This window comes from Chroicocephalus ridibundus, chromosome 2 (genome assembly GCF_963924245.1).
Source record: "Chroicocephalus ridibundus chromosome 2, bChrRid1.1, whole genome shotgun sequence".
NCBI lineage: Eukaryota > Metazoa > Chordata > Aves > Charadriiformes > Laridae > Chroicocephalus > Chroicocephalus ridibundus.
The window spans coordinates 157,194,107-157,217,105 of record NC_086285.1 but is presented as its reverse complement, the minus strand read 5'-3'; the positions used below and the strand labels follow the sequence as shown (position 1 = coordinate 157,217,105).

Below are 22,999 nucleotides of genomic sequence, written 5' to 3'. Positions count from 1 at the left end.
CGACCTCATGACTTCCTAAGCCTTTACCCTTCCATCTGCCTCCTTCCACTCTCACTCCTTCCTTAACATGGCTCTTAAAATTTTTCTTAAACACGTCTCCTATGTTTTTTGTCCACCTCACTCAGGTTTAGATTTTATCCTCCCTCACAGTGCTTGGGCTTAGCAACAAGGCAGGCACAATTCAAGCAAGACAGACTGATGTTTGGCAAAGCAGTAACTAGTAAGAATAAATACTAAGCAATCTTTGCCAGAGATGCCACTACCACATTCAACACTTCGCTCTCATCTGCAAAAGAAACAAAATAGCCCAGGTTCTCTTTCCCTGTAGGAGAAGAAAAGAGAGGCGGGAGTAATGCAACACTAGAAAGCTGGATATGTCTTCCTTGTTCTCTAGGTAGATCTACAACACATTGTGATTCATCTTATTTAGAGAAGTATGGGGACTTCTTCAGAAAATTTACCACAGCTTTTACAGTCCTGAACAAGCCAAATGCTTGAAAAGCTGAGATAGTGATCAGAGTCCACTGCCAGCACCCCTGCTCATCTAGAGAGCAGAGTAGGAGAGAGCGAGCAGGCACAATGTGCTGACACTCCGGCCACTTGAGAGCTCTCCCAGAGTTGGGGACACTTGTGCTGGCTTAGTCAGCCTGGATCCCAATCACTTGGGTCAAGAGTATAAAGAAGTCTGCAGGAGATATTCCAGTTCCATCAGTCTTTTGTTGTTACGCTAAAAATAAGAGTGCTGCCCAGCCTTTGCATGGAAAGGACCCGAATATTGGCTAATTTATTTTAAAAACACCCATTAAAAAGGAAAAAAGAACCAGCTGGAGGAGTCCAGTCATTACACAGGTACAAGAAAATCCAGTGGCACAGGGAGTTTCCACAGACAAAGGGTTTCCCACAGCCTATTGTTGGAAACACTGTGATTCAACTGCTCATTTCTTGCTCAACAGGCTGCTGATTCAAACAGAAGAGGATGTTGATACGTTTCACCTTCTGCATTCCACCTACTGCAGCCTAAATCAACAAAAAACTTGGCTTTCAAAAACATGTGATTATCTCTCATGCTAGTTCCTAGTTATTTACATTACATACTTTTGTTGTACAATTTCATCTTTTTGTCAATGTCATTTAAAGGTACACATAATAAAATAGTAAAACAGGAATTTTAGCTGCCGCTGCCTCCTTATCTTGCTGACTTCCAGTTGGACATTTCACTGCAAGCAGGTGGTTAGAAGGTGAAACACAGAATATAACATACTTTCAGATTCACTGCTGTATGGAGAAACTGCAGACCAGAAAAAAAAATGACAACATACAAACACACAAAATAATCAGATAAAATGTGTTTTGCAGCCTGAGACAAATACTGTTAAGACTGCACCTGAAAAACAGCCTGCTTGTGAAAATGAATGACCTGCTGCAGCACCCCAGAGAAAGCCCTCAGGTAAGGAATTCAGAGGGAACCAGGAAGCAAGCCAGTGGAGGCTATTTTAAACCCAAGCCTTTCTACAGCCACCTCCAGGTGCAGTCCTAAATTCAGCAACAGTATCTGTTTCCCAGAATCAGATTTTAAGCTGCCTGACAGGTAACTGGAGATACGCTGGGCAGTTCTAGAGGCATGGCATTTAGCTATACTTCAAAACAAAGCACTAGCTGTTATTTTTCTGGGGACAGATTGTACCTCTGCTCTACTGCAGATTATATACATTTCTTTCTCCTACCCAGAAAGGTTTGTTCAGGATGCTGGCAGTGGAAAGTACAGAAATTCCCTAGAGCGAGGTAGGAAACAGAGATAGGAGAAGCATCGCTAGAAGCTAACAGATTAGCCATTACTGACTTTATAACCCACGTAGACTCTTAAATGTCTTGGAGCTGCATTTTTAAAACACTAGGAATGAAAGAAAGGAAAGGAAGGGAAGGAGCTTGTTTTAGCAAAGCAAGGAGGAGTCCCTGAAAAATCAAAAATGAGCTACACTAGGGAAAAGAGGGGAAAAAATGAAAACCAACCCTTCCAGAACTTTTATTTTTTGCAGACAAGCATAGATATGCACACAACAGATGCTGCTGAATCCAACCCTAAAAATCCTGCATGTATCATTGCCCTACCTAAACCCACAAAAATATCTTCACTTCAGTCAAGCAGTTGAACCTGTGCTTAATTTAAAAGATCATGAGTGAATGCATCTGAAGCAAATAGGATTTGAGTGTTCTGTTGGTGAAGGCATGGGCTTGTTCTTTATATTCCTTAGGATGAAGAACGTGTTTTGCTGATACACAGGAATAATGAAAGAAGTTACACTGTTGAAAATGACTTGAAATTCCTATTATAACAATAACACATCAATCAGTTAATAGCTTACACTCAAAATATAAACCTACTATGTTTCACTCAAGTCTGGACATACATCATTAATCTCTAATGATGTGAGGACTATGTTAAGTTTTACTAGGAAAGCTTTAAAAATCATGAATATTCCAAATAAAAGGAAAAAGTTCTTAACCTTACAGTTTCTGACAAATATAAACTAGGAGGTCTGCAATTATGGTGACATGTGAGTTGAAATGTATATTTAAAGACTGCAAGGGGAACAGTGACTGTATTTAATGCTGTCCAACATATTCTGATGTAGACATAGTTTCCAACTTCTGTTAAACATGTAATATTAAATTATTTGGATGAAGATTTTTCAGTTAAGCATCTGACTCAGGATGATTTAAAAAATTATTTAAGGAAAACCTTTCTACACAATTAAAACTATGCAGGCATTTCTCAGAATAGGACTACTGGAAAATGCACGCTTTGCTTTCCTGTTTTTATTTTAAAAACAGCAAAAAAACATAGCAAGATAATAGCAAGACAGGTTTAACTGAAAAGCTCTACTACTTTCATGCTCTGAAACACAGATTTAACATCTTGAAGGTAAATCAGGGATGTGCTTTTGCCTGTTCTAGAGAAATCCATACACAACTGACACCTAAAAGTCTATTTGCAGGCACTAAAATAGGTTACTCAGAAAGCTGAGTTCTCCAAGCACGATGTGGCCCAAAAAATTAAGTAATCAAATATAAACAGTGAAATTGACTCTTTGAACGTCTGGATCTGCCATGGAGCCTCCACTTTCAACGCCTTGCTTGCTAATGGCCAGGCTGCGATATATCAGAGAGGAGAAAATCAAAGAGCTGTTATAGGAGAGCGGGGGGGGGCAGCCCGAGAGAACGCAGCAGCGACAGCGCGCTGGAACCGGGGTAACGCGGTTACGGAGCCGAGCGGATTAGGAAGAGCCGAGCGGATTAGGAAGAGCCCAGCGGCAGGGAGGGAGCACCACGGGGGGCTGGCAGCCCGGCAGCCGTGACAGCCGGAGCTAACGGCGGGCCGGGCGGGCACGGCGGGGCCCAGAGCGCGGCCCGCGGGGAACGGCCCCGCGGCGCCCCCTGGCGGCCCGCAGCGCCGCCGCGCCCCGGCCCCGCCCGGCTCCGGCCCGTGGTCCCGGCGCCGCGCTCCGGTGGGGACGGACAAGGGGTTTGTTCGACGTCGCCTTCCGCCCGGAGAGGCAGGGAGAGAGAACAGAAGTCCTCCCAAAGGCGATGTTCAAGGCCAGGCTGGATGGGGCTTTGAGCGACCCGCTCTAGTGGGAGGGGTCCCTGGTCATGGCAGGGGGTTGGAACTAGATGATCTTTAAGGTCCCTTCCAACCCAAGCCATTCTGTGATTCTATGATTCTAACCCACGGCGTCCTCCACCGAGCCCGGTTTGCTAATGAAAAGGAGCTTACGCAACCCCTGCTGCGTGCGTTTCATCCCAATAGCTCCAGCACCTGCTCTCTACGCCAAGGTTGAAACCCCCCGAACAGGCTGCGATGCAACAGCTCTTGCAAAAAGGAGCGGTCAGGTAGCAAACAAGACCCTAGTTAATTGAGTGAGCAATTAACAAGCTCACCCTGTATTAAGCACCGGCAAATCCATGCAGCAGAAAGACGCTGGAAGCCAGGCTTCATCGGTTCCCCTCTGCCACCACTTCTTGGTTCCTGAAATCAGCTGCCTCGTTCGTTAGGCAGCTTCTGTCTTCTGCAATACACGAGGCAGGTATCATCTGGTGTCTGAACTACACACTCCTCACTCATTCCCAAAGCACTATTCATCCCATGTTCCAACTGCTGCAAGAGTTTGGTGGGGAGGGATGAGAAACTGCGACGCTGGACTTGTGCTAGGGAGAAAAGTTAATGGGGCGTACTGGCAACTTTAGTACTTTATACCTGTCAAAAGATCAATCTTTCCACTTACATATTGCTTTAATGTGACATTTGTATGTGTTAGAAGACAATATTTAAATAAGGATATATTTTCATAACTTTAATCAAAGTGGCATTTTACCTGATTTACCGTCTCTTCAATTGCTGTCATATAATGGTTAAGTTCTCTGTCCATTGCAGCATATTCTAACATGACATTTTCCATACTGTTAACATCCTCTACATCATCTGCAAAACAGAATGTTTTGTACGTGAATGATCAGTTGTATTATTTTCAGGCAGCATTTTTTCTTTACAGATATGAAGACAAGCATTAATGCTGTGAATCTTTACAGCACCTGTAAAGCACAGCAGGTGTTTCCAAGCTCCTCAAATATATACTTTTTTGCTATTTTGCAACTGTAAACCTTGACATTTCTTGGGTAACTTGAACAAACAGCTTACTCAGAAAGACACTTCCCTGGTTTCACATGAACAAGAGAGAGTGTGTGTAATTTCATCAACCAACACCTAGTCATTAGGCAATCAGGATATTTTCTGCAAAAGTTATATTTCATGACTCATCACATTGCCTCAGAAATAGTCAGAAGAAACTTAAATGCCCTTCAGTACAGTATAGTTCACAGCTATAATTAGAACCCTTATCCCCAATAAACACAGCTACTGCAAAATCAAAACAGAGCCAGCATTTTACAACACAGGAGATAATGGAAGACTGAATACCATTGGTGCACCAAACAGTAAAATTTTAATTGCCAGTGAAAATCAATGAATACAGGACACGTGCTTAGTAATTCACATCCACTTTTATTCTCTTCTGCATTCCCCCTAATTTCACTCCTTTCATCTCTAACTACGCTTCTGCTTTCCCATTCTAAGGTTGCTGTGCACCTGCTCCGAAGGACAAGGACTCTTTGTAGATGCTACAGGGCTGTAAAGCCACCGCTGCGGCACAGGTGCGTGTACCACACCAAATGCCACCAGCTGCGGGAGGACACCTAGCCACGAGCCCGTAACCATTTAGGAAATTAAGAAATTAGGAAACATGAGTTTCCACATGTCCTACTCCCATTTATTCCTACACTGCAGATTCCAGGTATAGAGAAAACAGCTGGAAGCAGAGAGCGAGCCCCAAAGCCTGTCATGCGGCATTAGGGGTTATCATTTCATGGAGTATTCTTACAAGCAGCTTAAGTAGCCAATCTGTGCTGTTATTTTTAGGAAGAAAATTGTGGTATAGCTTTTTAAATTACTTTTTTTGTGAAGAAAGGAAAACGTCTTCTGATCTGGCAAGCCACTGCACTTCCTAAGTTGCGAACTATATTAGTATTTTACAGCACAAAAATCTGTCTCTGCAGAAAGCTAACAAAAAGCGTTGTATACGGCCGTCTTAGCTTGAGAGCAAAACCTGAAACTGTTGCTGAAACACGTCACTCAGGGACAGGAGCTTCGTAACATATGAAACAGTGATGGATCCAGGCGACAGAAGGAAAAGCGCGAAGAGATATTTGCACAAAAAAGTTATATAATAAGCCATACTATTTTGTGAACATGGCAATTACAGTCATGATGTTCCCCTTAATTAAATATATAGGCTTGGTATGTATCATTTTTTCACTAAGTAGATGAATGGATATTGCAGACAGAATCTTGGCATTCCAGCAACTTTCTTCTGAATAATCAGCATTTCCGTCTCCCCTTTCCCTTCCCTCCCTCCCAGTTTCCATATCCTATCTGGTAACTATGATCATGCTCTTTTTCCTTCCTGCTAGGAGGCATATGAAGTGCCTCCTTCAAGGCTGACACAAATGGCACTCCATGAATCACAGGAAAGGTTTGTGTAGCAAGTAACTGTCATTCTCCTCCCATGGCCAAAATGAATCATATCCATGACATAAAGAAACTACAGTGGCCTAAATCTTTTTTTTTTTTTTCTTTAGTGGAAGAGAAGTGCATTGTTAAACACCAAGAGAGCTGTATTAATGCCATCTTTCCAAATAGTTAAAAAAAGCTTTGGATAAAGAATAATAATGTTGCAAGTTAAGAGAGGCATTCAAATAAAGCTCAAAGAAAGAGGTGGAACACAGATCAGGCAAGAGGGACATTATCTGTGACTACATCCTACCCTACATTCTTCATGTCCTGACGGTTCCACCCATCCACCGGCCTGTTTTAAATCTCGGTGATGTCCACTGCTGTTTCCCTGTTGCTATTCTTTCATGCACATGAATTATGTTATATATACTGGGAAATCACTGAAAGCGTCACTAACCATAGCCTGCCCTTGAAGGCATTATGGACATAAAGACACATCTGAAGGACTGTATACAGGTCAGTTGATGTCCATCCCCTATTTGTGCTCTTTGACAGATACTTGAGTCCATTTTCTATCTGCAGTTCAATCCATAGTCCTAGGTGCTGAGAGCTAAGAGGAAATCTCCTGTGTTGTTCCCAGTCACTCATCTCCCCATCTCCTAAACAAGATTTAAAAGAAAACTTACATTACAGGCTATTCTCTTTGCCTTTAAAAACCTCTCGTCGTCCCACATTACACACTGCAATAACCCACTGTGCGTGGCTCCTTTGCTCCCACTGCTCTGCCCCTTCCCCGATGAGCTGAGAGCACTTCTGCCCCTCCCTGGCAAGGAGCAGATGCAGAGCAGAACTTGGATGCACATGATGAGAAGTTGTGGGTGACTGTATGGGGATGTAAATTAAGTTTTATAGCTCACCATGCAGGGATCCCAGCACCTTCAATGTTTCCTTACAACAGACTCCACCATAGACTAATCAGAATATACCAGTTGACCTGATCTTACTGGGGAACAAGAACTTAGAAAAAGACTTCTCTCTCCTTACCATCATCCCACAAGTCCTCTCCCAAATCCCAGCAACCCATTAGTTTAACGGCACTATAATATCAAGAAGAATCAAAATTGAATAATTATATCAGGTTTTTGAAAGATTCAAAAGGCATTGTCTATTATCCACTATGCAAGCCCCACTGCTGCTGGTGAGGAAGGCAGTAGAGATTCATGGTACAGGGATTCAGGGCACTGTCTCTCTCCCAGCAGCCTGTGAGAACATTATCTGCTGAATACCCTCCAGCCAGACTCCAGCTACAAAGCCAGCGGACTCTCCAAAGCACTCAAACCTTTCACTCTGCAGGCCAACAGCCTAGCTCAACACCAAAATCAAACACTTTGCAAGTGCTGGATCGGTGCCCTTCTGTTATCTTATCAAAATTTATCCTAATCTTGTTTCTAATTCATATCTAAGGAATGCATTCTAAACTCCCTGCATATGCTTTTAGCTACTGCCACAAAATACCATCGAAGTTGCATACTGTAGTTAAGTCTCCCTGGTATCTAGGCTAAATATGTTGAGTTTAGTAAGCATTTCTCCACAAGTCCTTACCCTCACTACCCAGAGATTACATCTTTTACGCACAGAAAGCACAGTTCAAGGCCATAATTTTCATTTTCAAAGGGCCATATGCATCATTTTAAAATTAGCTGGCTGAATATGCACACTTCATGATTATGAATTCCAGCTCGCAAAACTTTATAGTCTCTTTTTTATAATGGAAAGAGAGATATTATTCTGAAAAGTCTCCCTAAATATTAAAGAACAAAATTACATAAAGAGGCTAGCAAGAGTTGAATTCTCATTTGTAATATGAGACCAAACTGATTGTGCTCAGATGCCTTACTGCTGATTCAAACTCTAATCAATCAGGGCTGGGTTACCTATCGTGAATGCCACAGTGTTAAAACAGAAGTTGCAATAACAGGATAGTCAAGTCAGCGCTGGTTTAATGCTTCCTATATTAACACTTGTCTAAAATGCCACCCATTTATCCAAAACTTGCATTTCCTTCTAACATCTGAGTTCATATTTACTTCAGTTCCCTGTATACATCCACAAGTTAGCAAAATTTCTACAGACTCTTCACAACTACCTCTTTTTCTGTGCAAAAGTTACAACATCGGTATTTGCTGCTTTAGGGTATTACAGCTGTCCTGCAGCCAATACACAGCAATTCAAATAAGCATTCGCCTCCACCGCAGACTATCTCAAACACAAAATAGTCTGGAATACCATGAAATTACAGGAAGGCTCTAAGCCTACAAATATAACAGTACTTAAAATGAATTCTTAAGCACGGACAACATGGATTAACATAAATATCCATACACTTTCATATCTTTAGAGTATTGGCTAGCAAAAGGCAAACTTTCCGTTACAGGAAATGGGACATTGTCCGTTCTAACCCTTGCACTACATATTAGGTTGCTTTGAATTTCAAGGCTACGCTCTGTTTTTTCCATCAGACTCTCCCATCATTCAAGACAGAGAAGGAATGGCATACCATTGCCCACAAATTTTGTCAGTAGATTTCAGACTTTTAAAACACACGTAACACAGACATCTGTCACTTGAGCCAATAGCAACAGCAGTAGCAGGCAGTTGTCTTCATGTGCACCAGCAGCAGATAAAATACACACTTTGCCAGCAGGTTTCAAGTTACTGCTGACAGCAGAGGAACACAAGCTCTGGAGGAGAAAGTACATTCTTAATTCAGGATAGAGCTAAGCATTTTTGCTGGTTTGAGCAAGTGCAAGTACTCCACTTTCAAAACCAAAAGTCCTATGACACCTCCTTGTGCCCCCAATTTTGGTCTACTCAAAACTGTTGGTAATTCAAGTTGGACAATACACCTGGAAAAAAAACTATCAACAAACCCACAGTCTTTAAAAATAGATTCATAGAACACTTGGAGAAGACTGTAGCAAAATGTCCCTCTACCATCTAGACGCTCAGTAGTGAGAGGATACAGACCTATGTAGGAGCCCACTGTCTTATTTCCCTCCTGTGTCTAGATACACTTGAACCCTGCTGTGGTGCTCCAGACTGTACAGACCAACAGGAACTTAAACAGGAGACTGGTTGCTTTTGCAGCACTGAGGGTGCATCTTCACTTTTTCTCCTGCGGATACACGGACAGCTCCTCAGAAAACTCCCACTGAAGAAAATTTCTTTCAAAATTTCATCTCCCTGACCCGTAACATATTTTTTCTGTTAGGCTGCAAAAAGAGCAGAATGCTAGTACAGAAAATTCTAAACTAAGAGAAATTAGAAACAAAACAATACAAAGGAACAGCAAAATAGAGAAGAAAATCAATTTGATCTCCTGAATGCAGGTGTCCTCACATTCGAACCAGAGAAATGGTTGAAAGTGGAATGCACAAAAATCTTCACAGAACCCTTTTGGATAGGGAACTAACCACTGCAATTCATAAGAGAAGAAAAATTATTGCTGATTAGAGGGCCAACAACCATACAGAGAATGGCAACTGGTGGAGTAAAGGGGAACTCAGGGCAGTAATTGCAAAATTCCCCTCCATGCAACAGTCAGAAGTTACTTACTGATGAAGCAGTCCTAAAGAAACCTCCAACTTCTCAGGAAATGCCTTAACTGGGCTGTAGAGTATTTTGAGATGGATTTCCTTCACTGTCCCCTAATAAAGCCATTCTGCTTGCATTGAAAGCTTTGATATACACAGAGCTGGAGACCGAGTGTGCATGAGGGATTTTACAGACCAATACCTTCACCTACATACCATCACTCCAGTGAAAAGTAGGTATGTCTTACAAAGTAATGTCTTACATCAATAAGAGAAACAGAAACCTACTCTGGGTGGCCCTGCTTGAGCAGGGGGGTTGGACAAGATGACCTCTGAAAGTCCCTTCCAGCCTCAACCATTCTGTTATTCTATGATATTTCCCTGTACGCTATGACAGTGTGAAATGGGAAGAGACAAAATTCAGTGACCCAGGAGGCTCCTGCCAATCCCATGGAAATGAAACCGAAATACATTATATTGTAGAGAGTCAGAATTTCAACAGAAACAGGCCATGCAGGGTCTGAGCGCTCACTTTGAAACATCTCAAATGCTGAATGCCCAGTTTGAAACATCTCAAGGGGACACCATTTCCAGCGAGTGGGTGTCGCACACATTCTGAAAACAGAGTCATCTCAGAGTGGGCACAGAGAAGCTGAGGCACCCAGTATTACTAACCACTTTTGAAAATAACTTACCGTATTATTCTATAATAAAGTAATCATGAAACTTTTGCTCAACATGAAACTCCCTTAAACTCCATTGCCAGCAGAACTAGGCCAACACTGCTTTTGAAAGAAACTTCCTTACAGTACTGGTTTTTTTCTTCAAGACTACAAGAGGAAGGCTAAAAAGTCATAATGATCCCAGTTTAGATGTGAGAGTAGTAACAAAGATCTATCTTAGCAGATATTTCTGCCACAATATCCAAACAGACTGCAAGGCAAAGAAAGGCAATTCCTCTGAACACCTATTGACACTGTGGTAATACCTAATGAAATAAACAGGGTTTTTCCAGAGAGTTTGATTTAGGAAAACACTCCAACATGCGCTGACGTGCTTTGCTGTATAAAATCCAAAGAAAAATATTACTCAACACAAACAGAGATGGTTTAATTTAGGCACAAATAATAAAAAGAGATCAGCTAATCTCTCATACAGGTAAACAGAGTTTGCTATGGAACAGAAAGAGAAAAAAGTCTTTATATCATATCTACATATTTTTTGCTGCTGTAACGTCTGTGTTTGGTGCCACACATACAGCACCAAGACATGAAGACAGGTAATAAGTACACACTTCCCCAAATAAAAATGGATGCTTGCTTGACTAAATATTAAGGCTCATACAATTCCCCGGCTACTTCCCTGTCTTCAGAAAAAAGAGGCCAGCACCTGACCAACACCTCTTTTCTCCTTACTAAATTCCAAGGTCACGGTGAGGTTAATCTTTATTTTACCAATTGACACCTACTTAATTTTGCAGAAAGACCAATTTAAAATTAACAATGACAGTGTAAGGAGCAGGCAGGAGCACTGAAAAGAGGATTAGCATTTACAGGATGCAACAGCTTTGAGAAGAAAGTCAAGCTCTCCTCTGTCATAATTCTGTATCAGTTTCCTGGCATTATGGTGATATCCATCCACAACCACTGTGCTCCGCTCAATAAATGAGTAAAACAGCATTCCCGAACACTAACTACACCCACAGACCCAAGAAGAGAAACACAAGTTACGTTGACAGACAAGCAGCAAGAAAACACCGAGGCCGAGGTTCAGGCACCTTTTCTTTGGCAACAAAGGGAGATTCACAGGTCATTTCCCCAGGCACTCATCCTTGCTGTTCCTCTGTGTTCCTCCTCTGCTGCCCCTCAGCTAGGATAATGACTTTTCACAGGGTTATATTATAAATTGGTTAATGAAACAATCCAAGCTAAAAAATAGCATCCTGTCCTCCAAAACCAAACCAAACCAAAAAAAATCCAAACCCATGGTATTCCAGTAGTTGATTGTGAAGTGCGGATATACAAATAGTTGTACCAGTACAATTGAGGAGGTGGTAAGCTGTCGCAGGGTGGAGTTGGGGGGGAAATAACTACCTACCAACTTGATTGCCAAGAAAAAGGTAGAGGAACCACACCTCTAAGCAAGTACAAGGCACATGTTATCTTCAGACTGAAAGGTGACCAATCTCTCATAAAATAAATAACAAACCTCTTCAATTTTCATATACATACATATCTATATATATATATATCCCTCTCTTCTCAGTGGATTTCAACATATGATGAAATTAAGGCTGAAAACAACATTCCCTAATAATTCTAATGGGAAAGGATTTTCCTATGACTAAGAAGCTTCTTGCCTGTGGAGGCGTGGGCATGTCTACACCACACAATAGAGCATGGTTCAGAGCCCTGAGCTGCTGCTGACCTTGCCTTCCTCAGAACCAGCGATGGGAGGGCTGGGAATATTTCAAAACAAGGGGTCTACTGCTCTCCTCCTTCTACCCACTTCCTCTTCTCAGAACTTGATATGGTAACATTAGAATCTGGGCAAAAATTTTCTTGAAATATTTTCCCTCACGACGAACAGTGAGATATTTGTTAAGGCATTGTAACTGCCATTCTGTGATCCCTCGGAACACTTTCTAAAACTGCTATTTCAAATGAAGTATTTTATGTCAAGACTTTTAATGGGCATTTACAATTTCCATAAAAGCTTCACAGGCTGCTTTATCTATGATTTCCTCTTTTTTTTTTAATTATTTTTTTAATTATACCAAAAAGTTACATTTCCCACACGTGAGAATTTTCTTTTAAGGAGCACAATTTCTTCTGTATTGCACAAGATCTCTATTTGCACATTATGAATTCTACAGAGATAATCCACCTCTTTTTTTGTTTACAAATCAACAGTGTTAATACTTTCTGTTGTCAATATCCAATTCTTCTCTTATTTGCATTGATGTGGAAAATAAATATTTTAGTGTGAAGTGCAAATCTGTCTCTAAAAAAGGCGTGATTGTTATTATCCAGCAGTAAACAATACCATTAGGGTTTTCACAAATAAAACTTTGCTTGTGTTAATGAACCTATTATATTTCTCATCTCAGAGAAGCTCATGCAAAGTGCGCCTTCATTAAAGTAAATGCAGTAGTTACTTAGAATTTCCTCCATTTGGGGGAAACACGAAATGGGTTGGAAAGACATTTCAGTAAAAATAAAATCAGCAAAGATAGGAAAATAAATCTTTTTCACCCAAGACCTTAGAAATTCTCAGAGACATTACTTCTCTGTCCAGAATCAGAGGCAGTCCCCCTCAAAGACCAAGCCCTCATCAGAGCTTATTTAATCAGATATAATGTTTCAGTAAATGCAGCTGTATTAGTTCTGGGCTCAAGCTACATAATCATAGAATCATTGAATTGTCTAGGTTGGAAGGGACCTTTCAGATCATCAAGTCCAACCATCAACCTAACACTGGGACAAAAACCACCACTGGACCGTATCGCTAAGCACCACGTCTACCCATCCTTTAAATACTTGCAGGGATGGCGATTCCACCACTTCCCTGGGCAGCCTGTTCCAATGCTTGATAACCCTTTCATTGTAGTAATTTTTCCTCATATCCAATATAAACCTCCCCTGGCACAACTTGAGGCCATTTCCTCTTGTCCTGTTGCCTGTTATTTGGGAGAAGAGACTGACCCCCAAATCTCTACAACCTCCTTTCAGGTAGTTGTAGACAGCAATAAGTGGTAGAGAGTGATAATATCCGAGCCTGGTGCAGATATATCCAATTTGAGATCTAATTGCACACGTTGCATGTGGCAGCACAAGAAACAGGAGTCATGGTGGGTATCAATAGCCTGGGACAGCAGGACGGGAGAGTCACCTCACACAGTTTCACACGGAGGCAATCTCGCTCTCGGTCCCTCATTGCACACTCCCATCACGCTTCACAGGTGTCAGCACTAGGGCTTCTGCACAGACTGCTCAACAAACTGGTCCCAGTAAAACCGAGAGAGCTGTTCTAGTGCCCAATTAGCAGACTGCAGTGAGCGTGAGCTCTACAGCAAGTTAAAGCAGTAGAACAAGTATCAAACAGGAAGAGAAAACCAAGACAATCCTTCAAGACAATCCAGCACCAACTTATTTCGGCTCAGTTCAGTGGTCACAGTGAATTCCCACATAAAAAGAACACAGAATCCAAACTAAGCTTCCGTAACTGACAGCTTCATGCAGACACAAATGAACCCACTTCCAGCACTGAAATTGTAACATTATTGACCTAAAATGAAACAGCTGGGGGAAGAAAAATGCCAAAATCTGTCTGGTTTTTAAATGTCAAATATTTTGATTAGATACTTCCAAACATAACTTTTTGTTTTTCTCTGAACCCACACAGTCTCCCATTCTAAGTTTTTATATTTCTGCTTCTACAACCCTTGGCACTATGCGTTCAGAGAAGCTGATGGGTAGCCCCAGAGAGAGCAAGGCTGGGGTTCAGCTCACTCACTGGGCATTAGCCCTACTGCAGCTGCAGCAGTTCAGGGTGGAAAAACAATACACTTCTATAGTCAGCTTTTTAGACAAATTTGGCTGGCAGGCAACTCCATGTTGTACACCACTGTGGACACAACAGTGATGTGTCTTACAACAGAGTTGACACTGGTCCACGGACATAAAGGAATAAACAAAAGATAAATCAGATTTGTAATATACAGCTAGCAATGGGAAGTTTTGGGTTTTTAAATCAGAAACATGGATCTGTTAGATTATGAAAAATGAGAAGGTTAGCAGAAATAGATATGAATATCATCTCCAAAGTTAATTGTTTGCCGAAAATGTAGTTACTTCCATATGCTTTGGATATTTTCTAGTTTCTGTGGAAGACAGCTAACAGACAGAACAAAACCAACTAAAGGAGTCTAGAAAACCAAGGTCTCATGGAAGTAAAGGTCAAGCGAAGTTGCCCACACGAACCCTCCAATTCAACATGAATCACATATTGCTGTGGTGCTTGAAGTGCTAACCGTGCAGCAATACTAAAGCTAGGGCTTTCAGAGCCCATAATTTCTCAATACGACCAAAAAAAACCCCAACACAACACAAAAAACCAACCCACAACCTCCTCCTCCTACACAGACAAGGCAAAGGCAAAGACTGGACACAAACTGCAAGCCTAATGAAAACCAGCAATTCGTTCTGCCTCTAGCAGGCCTCCTTTGCATAAAACCTCTCCTGTGAATTGGCAGATCTCGCCTTTTTGGCACGCATCGCTGGTATGTGGCATTCATTCTGTCGCTTGCATACTGGTAAGTGACAGGGCTAAATCTTTCCATTGCTGGAATTTCATTTCCCACAAACTCCATACAAAAATTTCTCCTACTACGAGAAGCTGCTACTGTGTTATCATGTGGAAAATGCGCATCCCTGTGCCAAAAAGGGCAATGCAATTCTGTATCGCCTGGGTCTCTCATGCATGCACAAGTATTTATGATTTTGAGAGGAAACAGGAATTTGTTTGATGGCTTACAGTACACCACAGATGACGGTCTCTCAGCATGTCTTTTAGATAACCCTGTTGTCTTTGCCTATAGTAGGAAACAAGTAGCTTTGTGGGGGCCTCATGGCATTTAAAGGGGCAGTTTTGAAAAAATAGGAATATAAATTGAAACCAAGTGTGGAAATGTTCTGTAACTAGATAGTAGAACTAAGTAGAAGGCTCCCTCTGTTCAGTACTTAAGCAGAACTGGTAAACTACATCACATAGCTATCAGACATTGTGTTATTAAAAGAAATTAAATCCAGAACCGTAAGACTACGCTTGAGATACGTGTAGCTGGAACGTACTAATTAAGAGAATTTTCTGCCCTGTATACAGATAAGCTTTTGAACCTTGTTCAATTTAAAATCTGGTCTTCTATAAAAGTGACTAGGCCAAATCTGTGCACTAAAGAAACTATGTTCAGTGGAAGAGAAGTCTTGATTACCTTGAGATTACCTTGAGACATCAGGACAGACTGCACACCTCTGACAAAGCATGGATAAAAGATTAATCTGAAAATACTGAAGAAATACAGAATTTGAATGAGTGATGGCATACCTAATTCACTGAAAAAACAGCTCTGAATTAGATCCACACCCACAAGTAATAAACTTTAATAAAAAAAGAAAAGTCTTGTGAAAATGTCATACTAATCTACCCATACAGTAAAAAGTCTACTCACCCACTGCTTACTAAGATGATTAGTAAGGAAATCACAAGTTAAACTTTATTCATCTGCTTAAGAAAAAGAGGAAAGAGTTTGCAAGATTGATTTAACTCAGAAGATATTATTGTCACTTGACATTTACATGCAACGTATAATTCCATTCCCACTTACAGTCTGGGGAAAGCCTGTTAAAATACTTCCTTAATGTGTGAACACTTCTTTGAATTGTGTTCTTTTCATCTGCCACCTTCTCCTTAAGCCAGCTGGCTCCTTGTTAAGTCTTTTTTAATAAGAAAGTTCATTATATGTAATTTATAGAGCAGTTTGAGATTGTCACCTTCTATTGAGTGCTACAGCACATGCATATTTCAGAGCACTCTATAGCATTTGTTGATAATGTCAAAAAAGTAAGGAGGTTCACACACAGAGATCTTGAACAACTCTAGTGTGAGACTAATCAGAAAGACCACACTTCTCTCCTCATTTTCAGCCACAGGAACCAGTCCTCCTTCGATTTATATGCCACACTGCTCTTCCCATTTGGAAAATCTAACACCTTTGTGGAAACTACAGAAGTTGCTTACATGGGAAACATCATTAGGAAAGCATTTAAATATCTTTCGTCATCTAGAGCACAATCAGCGTACTGTTCTCCTTAATCCTTTTGCTGTGGCTTTCTTATTTCTTACCTCTCCTTCTCCTTCATTACACATTTCTTTACCACTTGCTCCTCTCCCCTTCTCTTCCTCCTCAACTAGTTTCCCCATTCCTGCTCCTTTTTCCCTGACCGCTTGCTAACCTGCTTTTTGATTCTTTCTCTATTAGCAAGTAACATCTTCCTGGTGAACACAACCTTTGAGGGTCACCTCCTACCTTCTCCCATCCTTTTATATAATAGCAGCTCTAACAGACTCATGGCTGTTGATTTTCTTTTATTGACATAAAGGTCCATTAACACACAAAAAACCCCAAACTGAAAAAACAATAACAAAAAAGACATACGCTCACCAGTCATTAATAGCAACTGCTACGTAGTGCAGAGTTTGGGAACTAACCTAATCCGGACAATGCCCAAAAGGGTGGCTGGGGCAGCAGTGTGAGTGATGGCAGGTCACCTGGCTATTACTGTACGCCCCACACAGAAAGTTGAGGTATATGATGCTGATGAGGAATGCCAGACCCTTGTTCAATGTCTAACGAGGGGTACAGGGATTGTTCTAACTTTTTATTTATTTTTTTTCAAAAGGGGCGGATTCTATGCTGACAATTTTGCAGATGCATCCCTATCTTTACATGGCATACAGTGTATAATTTGGGCAAAGGCACTTTCTAGACCAACAAGCATGAAACTAAATCCTGCTAATTGCATTTTCCTTCAATAAGCTCTTTCAGTATTTCAAAGAAAGAGCAACACAAATTACTCAATGCCTGGAAAGTGTGACTTACATCAAGACTGACTAAAGCAGCTCAACTTGCGAAGTTGAAGTACACTAAAGGTGACGTGCTCATGATCTACCACTATCATCCTGAAGATTTCTGAACATATTGGGCTATTTGATCATCAGACAGAAACAGAAGATCAAGCCCCTGAAAACTGAAACAAAGCTAATGAAGAAAGAAAATACAAGGTTCTCTGTCAAACAGAGATGAACTGTTTATTCAGAGATGGGATGGATTCTCCATCACTTCAGTTGACTTTTTGCTGGAGTGTGGGTTTCACTGGTAAATTTTCTTTCCGTAAGCAGTTCTAGCACATTCTTTGAGTCAGTGTAATATTTTCTCTCTTCACATAGTATTATTTATTGACCCACTAATAAACGTCAGACTAGCCTCCTGTAAACATGGCTGAAGGATCCATTCATAAATTTCATCTAAGTGCAAATCTTCACTTGGTGTCCTTTGTATATTTTAGTAGTTCAAACCATTTCACATCACCTATAACAGTTCTTGGAGATGTGATATTTCCTATTTGTTAATTCACAAAAGGTAAAGATGACACCTTTGCTAGGCCATTGTTTTCCCCTGCAGACATATTTTTCCTGGCTACCTGTCTCCTACCTTTTCCAATCACCTACCGCCATAACAGACAACTCAAATTATTTCTAGACTCTTTCAGCATAATTTCCACAAGCACAGAAGACACAAGCAACAACTGAAGCGAATATCTACTCAGGAGTTTGAGATATTCAGATGTTCATACATCCTGTTTTGAAAGACTCCTGACACCTTTTTTTATAGAAGGGAAACTGATGCCTAGTGAACTTTAATGACTTGCCCAAGGCCACACAGTGGCAATGCCAGTTTGAAAGCACAGCTGTTCCTAGCCTCAAGGCCTCCTCAAAATCAGACTTGGGGCATCTCACTTGTTTTATCTCTTCCATATAATACTGTTATGTTCTTCTTGAGAGAAAATGGGAAAGAAAATGAGAATGGAAGGAAAAAAATCTATGAAAATTACAATAAAAATAATCTAAATCTACAGTTCGGACAACAAAACTCTGCCTTATCCTGCAAAGGGTGAACTTTTTCATAGGTCTCTGTCAGCAATCATAAGAAAAACACAAGTCTTACATGTGATTCTGACTGATAAAGCAGACACTCCCATTTAAAATCTTGGAATTTAATCAGTACGTACTATAATCTTCACTCTTCACTAGAGCATCACTGTGCTATATAACATTGGTGTAAATGGAAACATGTCATAAAACATGGATTTGAGTCAGAATGCTTTTTTTTTTAAATATTTTTAGCTGAAAATGTTAAAAACCTCTCATAATTAATTCTACATGCACTGACAAAATTTGAGTATCAAAAAAAAGGAAGGTAAAAATCCAGCCACAAGTTCTTGAATTCTTGAAGAGAAGAACAAAGAAGAAAAAGGAAAAGAAGGGAAAAAAAGAAAAAAAAAAAGAGCTGAGGGTCTTGTGTCTATTGGTAGGGGATCAGGATGAAGGTTTCAGAATGATCATATCTATCTACGTAAGAGCTTCTCTTTCATGTTTTGACCAAACACTGAGAACATGTCAGCACAATGCAGCACTTTTAACCCAGATAAATCTTGCCCTAATGGAAAGAATCAAGAAAAGAAATACAATTGCTTTATATTCTTAATCTTTCTGAATGCTGCCAACCACAGATTTTTTTCTACTCTTGTGGGTTCCTCCTCCCTCCCTAGTTATTTAGGCACACAATTAGATCACTGAAAGCTAAATACTGATCTACTCAAATTGATAAAAATTAAACCCTTCAGAATGGGTTCTTCAAAGCCCACACTACTTTCTATATATACTGTATGCCTCTACATTTAAACAGGAGTTAGCAGTATTTTCTTACTGCCACATTTCCGTGGCAGAAATATGACGATAAGAAAATGACAGATTAATATACTACAGAGAATATTTTCATACAGTAAATTATTCCGATAAAATATTCCTCTCTGGCTTTTGTTCAAAGAGGTTGATTTATCTTTGTGCTAAAAAGCCCACACAAGACCTCTGCAGTACTTCATTGTATTTTGAAGCTGGAACAGACCATTAGGATCATCTATTCTGATCTCATGCATCGTAGAGGCCAAAGAACCTCACCCAGCAATTTCATGCCTATAACTTACGGCTGTAAGCTCACTCACTCTCTCAAGGTTAACATCACTAGTGTGCAGAGGGTCTGCAAAAAGGTCTATACAGCATTTAAATCTCACTTATGATCTATTTTGAAGACTGCTCAGAATTTATGAGGTCTAGGACACAGAGAAATTTATAGTGACTATGGGTACATGAGGTAACCCACCAGGTGACTGCAAACGTCCCTAACTCATAATGACCTTTGGGGGAGAAAATTACCCACTTCCTTAGGAAAATACACAAGAAAAAAGTATAAATATGCACGCATACATACATATGTATGTATGTATTTGAAATCAGACACTATGTGAATACCATCTACTGAAACCTGAGAAATAAAAATTGTGCAGTTTTCATCTGAGCATTCACGAGAGTTCTGACAAAAACCGAGACTGTCCAGAGTACAGCCTTCTGTTCAGGTGCAAGCTCTCAGTACATTTCCATGAGAATGCACTGAAGACAGTTATTCCGCAAGATAGCTTTATATCAGGACTGGATTTCACTCTGAATGACGCTCTCTAGTTCCACTACAAAATGCCAGCTCCATGCAAGAGTAATTGTACGAAAGGCAATGATCTGTATTATGCAGGAAGTCAAACCAGTAGATCACGCTGGTCCCGAAGAACCTTAAAAATCTATCAACTGATAATACGAATTCCTTTTCTCCACTATTAATCTTAATCCTCCATTTATATTTTAGTGTTACTAAATGCAAGAGTACAGTGATACGGCACCAACACCTCTAAATCCATTCTAGGAGTGAGTTACTGAAGTGCCACAGCAGGTGAAGGAGTAACAGCACAAGCTGCAGGAAAGCCTTTGCTGCCACCTAATGGGTTTCTCTTTCCTTCCAGAACTGCCAAAGTTGAGGAACAAAGATACTTGGACCCACTCATTTTACTGAGTACCTCAAAAGAAAAGGAGCCAGCAGAACAAAAGCATGCTGCTTAATATAGCTACTTTCTCCTCGCTGCCCTGTGTTCTTTTTACAGTCAAAATTCCAGCTAGGAAATAATAACAACCCCACATACTTGTTCCTTCCCGCTTTGTAAGATTACAGACTATGGTCAGGGTGGTTTTTGGATAAATATAAAAGAACACAAATCTTTCATTACAAGTCATATTTTTCCAGAGTTTGAAAGAAGGCACGTTTCCAAATTCTCATTTTTCAGATAGCTTCTTTGAAGAACAGCCTTCAGAACCAACCAGTGTATTCCAGCAACAGGCTCATCAGTGCTGGCTATAAATGTTGTAAGTAATTTTTACACTGTGATTACTGAAGCACAAAGGTAGGACAAAAAATTAATCCAACCCTCTCTTCTCAAAATTTTGATATTGACTGAAGAGCATAATTCACACAATGTAATTTTTTTTGTCTTCAGAAAAGCACTTCACAAGAACTCAACCAGTCCTTTTTGTCTCAAAAAATAAAATTACTTGAAGAAGAAATACTTAAAGTGTGACACCATTTACCTACCTACTTCAAGAAAACATACATATCTTCCTCACTGTTAGCTGAAAGGTAAAATATTTATAAAACAATTCAAGAAGCACACCATAATAGAGGACAAGCGTAAGTTAAGATAAAAAAGAACCTCTTTCCTAAATGGATGAATCTTAAGCAAGGGATTTGAAGGAAAATAAATTAGTATTTTTGAGAAAGAGTCTGAAATGTTTTATCTCACATACCCCAAAATAGAAGTTTACTTTAAACAACAGGAAAAGACTTCCCAAGAAGAAAGATGCAGTTTTGGTGCCTACACTGAGTTTGCGCACGCCGCCAGTTAGTACCACAGACACTGGGGTAGCAACAAAGCAGACCAGTTAACAAACAGCTTCTGGCAGATAAATGCCTGGGGTCAGAAAGAAACTTCCTCTGTGAACAACTTGGTATGGTGAGGGAATTCTTGCAGCGTCACAGGAAGCATCTGGTAGAGGCTAACACCGAAGGGTTACTGAACTTAATGGATCACTGGTCTTTCTTTGTTTCCTACAGTACCTTCTCTCATAGCTAGAAAACATTTTTGTACAGCAAGCGTCAGTGAAAAGCCATTTATCTCCAGTTATGGACTTTGACATTCTACACTTATATTCTCCACCAAAAAAAAACCCCTGCAACGCTTACTTGGAATTTACTCTAACCTAAAGACAAAGTAAATTCCAAGAGACTGAGGCATGCTCTTGGGGATCGCAAATCCAGATAAGATTGTTCCCTTGTGTCCATAAAGAAGTAATGGATTGCTCAATTCTAATGCTATTCCTACACTGCATATAAAACTGTTTCGCTATTTGCTTTCCAAGAGCACCTTCACAGATATATGGGCTCATAAGGGAAAAACAAGGTTTGATTCCTCATGCAGGGTCCCTACAAAACAGGCCACAGCTTTGTCCATTAGGAGGCCACTGTGGGGTGGAGAGCGACCTAATAAAACATATGCAAAGGAAGGTAGGATGTACAAGAAAACATCTTGACACAGCTTATCGTCCCTGGACAAGAACAGGATAGCGAGTCAAAGTTTAGTCCTGCTCATTTCCTCGGTCAGACAACCTTCGTGCTAACTCTTGCTCGAGCAGGTTGCAAAGTGTCGTTCTAGTCTATACACTAAAGCCTGTTCTCAGGATAAGTATGTTATGTTTTTATTATTTTTATGAAGCACAGTGATCTCTAACACTATGGAAACTAACAGAGCATTACAATTTTAGAAGCACAGGTGTTGGCAGGTTCATTTCTGGATCCACAGACAATCACATCGTGGTCACTTCATGCACAAGAACTTAGCCAACGTTAAGATTCATGTTATGTTAAGGTACTGCAGGAATCCTACATTTGCATTTTCAATGAAAAATAAACTAGAAAAAAAAAACACCAAACAATTTTATATTAAAACACAGCTACAGAGTCTGTCCTTATGCTGGAGTTTGCACCATTCAAAGTAGAAGTTTTAGGTCACTGTCAGTGAAACTTCCATGGAAAGGTCCCTTGCTTTGTGATGAACAAACTTTTAATCTTCAAGCCTGACTGTTTGTCATAGGTTGCTGCAATGTGTTTAGAAAGGCACTGCATGTAAGAATAGTGCATATTCCGTAGACGCTCATGAACCGTGTATTAAAAAGTTGACAATAATTTAATAAAACTAGGCTGACTGTCGTGTCTATATTCTCTACTCTCCTTCCTACGTCAACAAGGGTCAGCAATGTTTAGAGTGATTTGATTCCTGTTTAACATCATTTTAAGAGAGCAGTGAGAGAAATCAAAGTGCTGTGGGTAATCTCACAGACCTAAATCCACATTGAAAAAAGAACCTACATTACCAACTACTGTTTGGCTAGTATTTAACAGGCATCATGATGCAGGGTGGGTCCCAAGCAATCTGTAGAAGAGAAAGCAGCCAGTAAAGGGAGGACATTGCACATGTGAAATGCAGTGCAGCACACATGAAGAAAAGTGCAAGGACAGCTCTGGGGCAAGGGGAGCAGACAAATGGGATAAGCAGCCGGAGTTGGG

General features: G+C 40.5%; 1 protein-coding gene across 1 annotated transcript in view; it reads right to left on the bottom strand.

Annotated features, from left to right (window-relative positions):
- NSMCE2 (NSE2 (MMS21) homolog, SMC5-SMC6 complex SUMO ligase) overlaps positions 1 to 22,999 on the bottom strand; it is a 132,094-nt gene that overhangs the window by 98,119 nt on the left and 10,976 nt on the right. The window contains exon 3 of the mRNA XM_063327528.1: positions 4,374 to 4,480. Within this exon, the coding sequence (XP_063183598.1) occupies positions 4,374 to 4,480 (107 nt within the window). The remainder of the gene's footprint in view (positions 1 to 4,373; positions 4,481 to 22,999) is intronic.